Source organism: Sinocyclocheilus rhinocerous, unplaced genomic scaffold (assembly GCF_001515625.1).
Source record: "Sinocyclocheilus rhinocerous isolate Xijiao unplaced genomic scaffold, SAMN03320098_v1.1 C37005511, whole genome shotgun sequence".
In the NCBI taxonomy this organism is placed as follows: Eukaryota; Metazoa; Chordata; class Actinopteri; order Cypriniformes; family Cyprinidae; genus Sinocyclocheilus; species Sinocyclocheilus rhinocerous.
This window is the reverse complement of record NW_015787185.1, coordinates 676-3,958: the sequence shown is the minus strand read 5'-3', so window position 1 is coordinate 3,958 and position 3,283 is coordinate 676. Positions and strand designations below refer to the sequence as shown.

Here is a 3,283-nt window from a genome sequence, read left to right as displayed (position 1 = left end):
TCTGAGAGGGGAGCCACCCAGAGCCTGGCAAAAGATGTCATTCACCGGGGAGGACTTGAACCTGAGGAAAAATGGGCTGGATTATGTCACAAAGGACTAAAAATTTATTATATTTTATTATTTATTTTTTATTAAAGCACAATGTATGTGAGGGATAGGTGTTTCTATTTCTTGACATACATATTCACAAGAAAAAAATAGTGAACAGAAATCAATAACTAATCTTTATCCACTTATTTAGTATGATAAACTATGGAAACTGAATGTGTTTGTGTATGTACCTGTATTTCGGGTGAGGACAGAGGAGGGGTGTGAGCACCACTACCTCATACTGACAGGTGGTGACCTCAGCGATTGTGAGGATCTCATGTTTTGCCTCCGGGTGGCAGACGTACAGCACTGTGGTAAAGCGAGGTTCATTCTGTCTCAGAGAGCATTCAGTCCCTTGTCCCATCTCTACGGGATAGTATGGTGTCAGCTGACCCTCTATATTTTTTGTTGGCACCTGGGAACACATAGAGTTTTAAAAAATCCTCAGGTGACATACATTTCCTACCTTTATATTTAGATTTATAGTATAACAGCTACAAACCTCTGTGTTGGTGGTTGATCCTTCTGTTTCAGAGTCGCTAGATGTTTCTGATTCTGATGAGCAGATAATATATTGATACAAATTTTTAATACTTTACTAGAATATTTAAAGCAAGAAATACAAACTTAAGCTTACAAATTTGCCAACCTGCACTATCTTTTTTATTCTTGGTACCCAGATAGTATTCCTGAATGTTGATCTTCTGAGGAAGCAGAGACAAATAAGACCATTGAAATGTTTATATTACTTAGAAATATCTCAATATAATCCATCCACATACACTAAAGTTTGGGATCTGTAAGATTTTTTTAAAAGAAATTAATACTTTTATTGAGCAAGGATGTATTAAATGGATCATGTGACACTGAAGACTGGAGCAATGTCTGCTGAAAATTCAGCTTTGCCATCACAGAAATAAATATTAAAATAGAAATCAGTTATTTTAAATTGTAACGATATTTTATAATATTATACTGTATTTTTAAACAAATAAATACAGCCTTGGTGAGCATAAGAGACTTTTTTCAAAAACATTACCAAATCTTACCAATCCCAAACTTTTGAGTGGTACTGTAGGCATTTCCAATATGATATAAGGAATGCTATAAATAATGATCTGGCAGCATACAGCATACATCATAAACAGTGATTTTACCTGCCCCGTCTCCTTGTCTTCATGGTACTGCCGTACATGCTTCCCGTGGCACACTTCATATGTCCAGTATGACTCGATCTGTCATAATTGTAATCAATGCAAAACATATGACTCATCATAACATCTAACCTCAATCATTTATTCAAACATTTGACTTTTTGTAAAAACAAGCTTAATTCTCTTTTAGCAAAATATAAGTTGGGGTGAAATGTGACCTAGACATATTTTGTGAGATATAACCATGTTTATAAACTAGATACAGAAACTGAGACATGAAACTCACTCTGTAGGAGCAGCTGCTCTGTTTGAATAACGGCTCCAGCAGCTCAGCTGGACTCGGCCCACTATACTTCTTCATATCATCCTTCAAAAAAGAGACGGGCAATAAATTGATCAAATAAAACTGAAGTAAACGATACACAGAATGGCTCAAGATAATAATAACTAAAAAATTGGCCATGCATAACCACACCTCCTGGTTGCTGGACAAAGATGGCAATAAACATTTGTACTTTTCTTTTTCCGCAGTTGTCATGATAACATAGTTATCTTCTTTGTACAGGCCTCCTGACGTTGACTGCAGAGAAAGGGATATTATTACATATTAGTGCATATTTAACTTCTGCAGAAGTAAATAACAACAGACAAATCCATGCCCACAGTAAAAGAGAGACAAACCAGACAGCTCTACTTGCCATTTGTGTACTTTAATACTTCATAATGCTGTTAGAGAGAATATTAACACACTACAAGACAGCTCAAAACAAAACACATCCAGCTGTTATGAAGCGAGCTCAGTCAACAAGCTGACAACTAAACAAACACGTATGTATTTACAGCGGTCAAGCGAGACGTCTGGGTTTATTAGATGTTTTGACTCACCAGGGTGAAGTCTGCCCCGGGCCATCTGATTTTGAAGGGGATCTCATCAGAAAACACAGGAGATCCAGCACGAGTCGCAGACACTCCGACCCAAATCAGCCCCAAAAACCAGCGCCAAGACACCCGCATCACCCCTGCTGAGCCTCCAAAGAGCGTTATCGGGACATTAGAAAGAGACAGAGGGAGGAGAAGAGTCAGAAACACGGTTACTACAGGTAATCAGTGAGATCTAATAGCCAACTGACTGTTGATAACTTGACCAGAGTTAAAACAGGAAGCGCATCAGGACTTTGTCATCTTGCCACGTCCATTTCCGGCATCAGACGGAAATTCCCCTCAGCCAATAGCGCGTGGAGGCGCATGAGCCTCTGTTAGTACGGCCATAGACATAACACAGACCACCATACAGACCCTCTTAAACTGCACCTACTCCCATCTCTCCTAAACCATTTCCTGATCCGTCACTTCCCTCTGCAAACCCCTGTCCATTTACAGTCCAGTTGTTGCCAACCGCCTTGGGAGCCAATCGTCTCGCCATCCGTCGACCGCTCCCTGAAGCGGTCTCCAGCCGCTGCCGTGCTCTTGCCTGCTGCTGCTGTCATAACATACGCTGCGATATCAAATTAATACTTAATTGTATTTTTGGCGATTAAGAAAATATTTTTTAAACAAAAAAAAAAAAGCTGTGTTACGCAGCTGTGTAAGATGGTCCATTTGTGCTAATTAATAATATTTGTCTTGTTTATATACAGGTTTATAAATGTAATTTTGTTTAAAACATTTCTTAAAGTATTTTCTCCAATAATTTACTTTAAGTTTGTTGTCTTGTTTATACACAGGTTTAGGATTTTTTTTTTTTTAAACATTTCTATTAAAGCATTTTTCTCCAATAATTTAATGGCACAATGGGCAAAAAAATCAAAATCATCACATTATAATACTTTACAAAATATCCCAGAAAAACGATTCACTGCTAATTTCCAATACATTAGGGCTCAAATAATAGGCATACAATTACTTTTTTCTCCAAAATATTGATTTTATTTTTAATTATGTTGTATGTTTGTATATTTTAAGAAAACAATGTAAATGATTTTGCGAAAACAAAAAACAGTTGAATGTTTAAAATCCATTTAATTGCAGTTATGCACTGT

General features: G+C 37.2%; 1 protein-coding gene across 1 annotated transcript; it reads right to left on the bottom strand.

Annotated features, from left to right (window-relative positions):
* Positions 1-3: 3 nt before the first annotated feature.
* On the bottom strand, positions 4-2,637 carry LOC107736811 (endoplasmic reticulum lectin 1-like; the record flags this gene model as incomplete). The annotated part of the gene is made up of 8 exons (XM_016548160.1): positions 2,130-2,637; positions 1,720-1,824; positions 1,531-1,611; positions 1,248-1,325; positions 740-794; positions 593-645; positions 282-505; positions 4-61 (listed from the first exon to the last, which is right to left on the bottom strand). Coding segments are annotated over exons 1-8 (783 nt in total), but the record flags the coding sequence as incomplete, so codon positions are not given.
* Between the last annotated feature and the right edge of the window lie 646 nt (positions 2,638-3,283).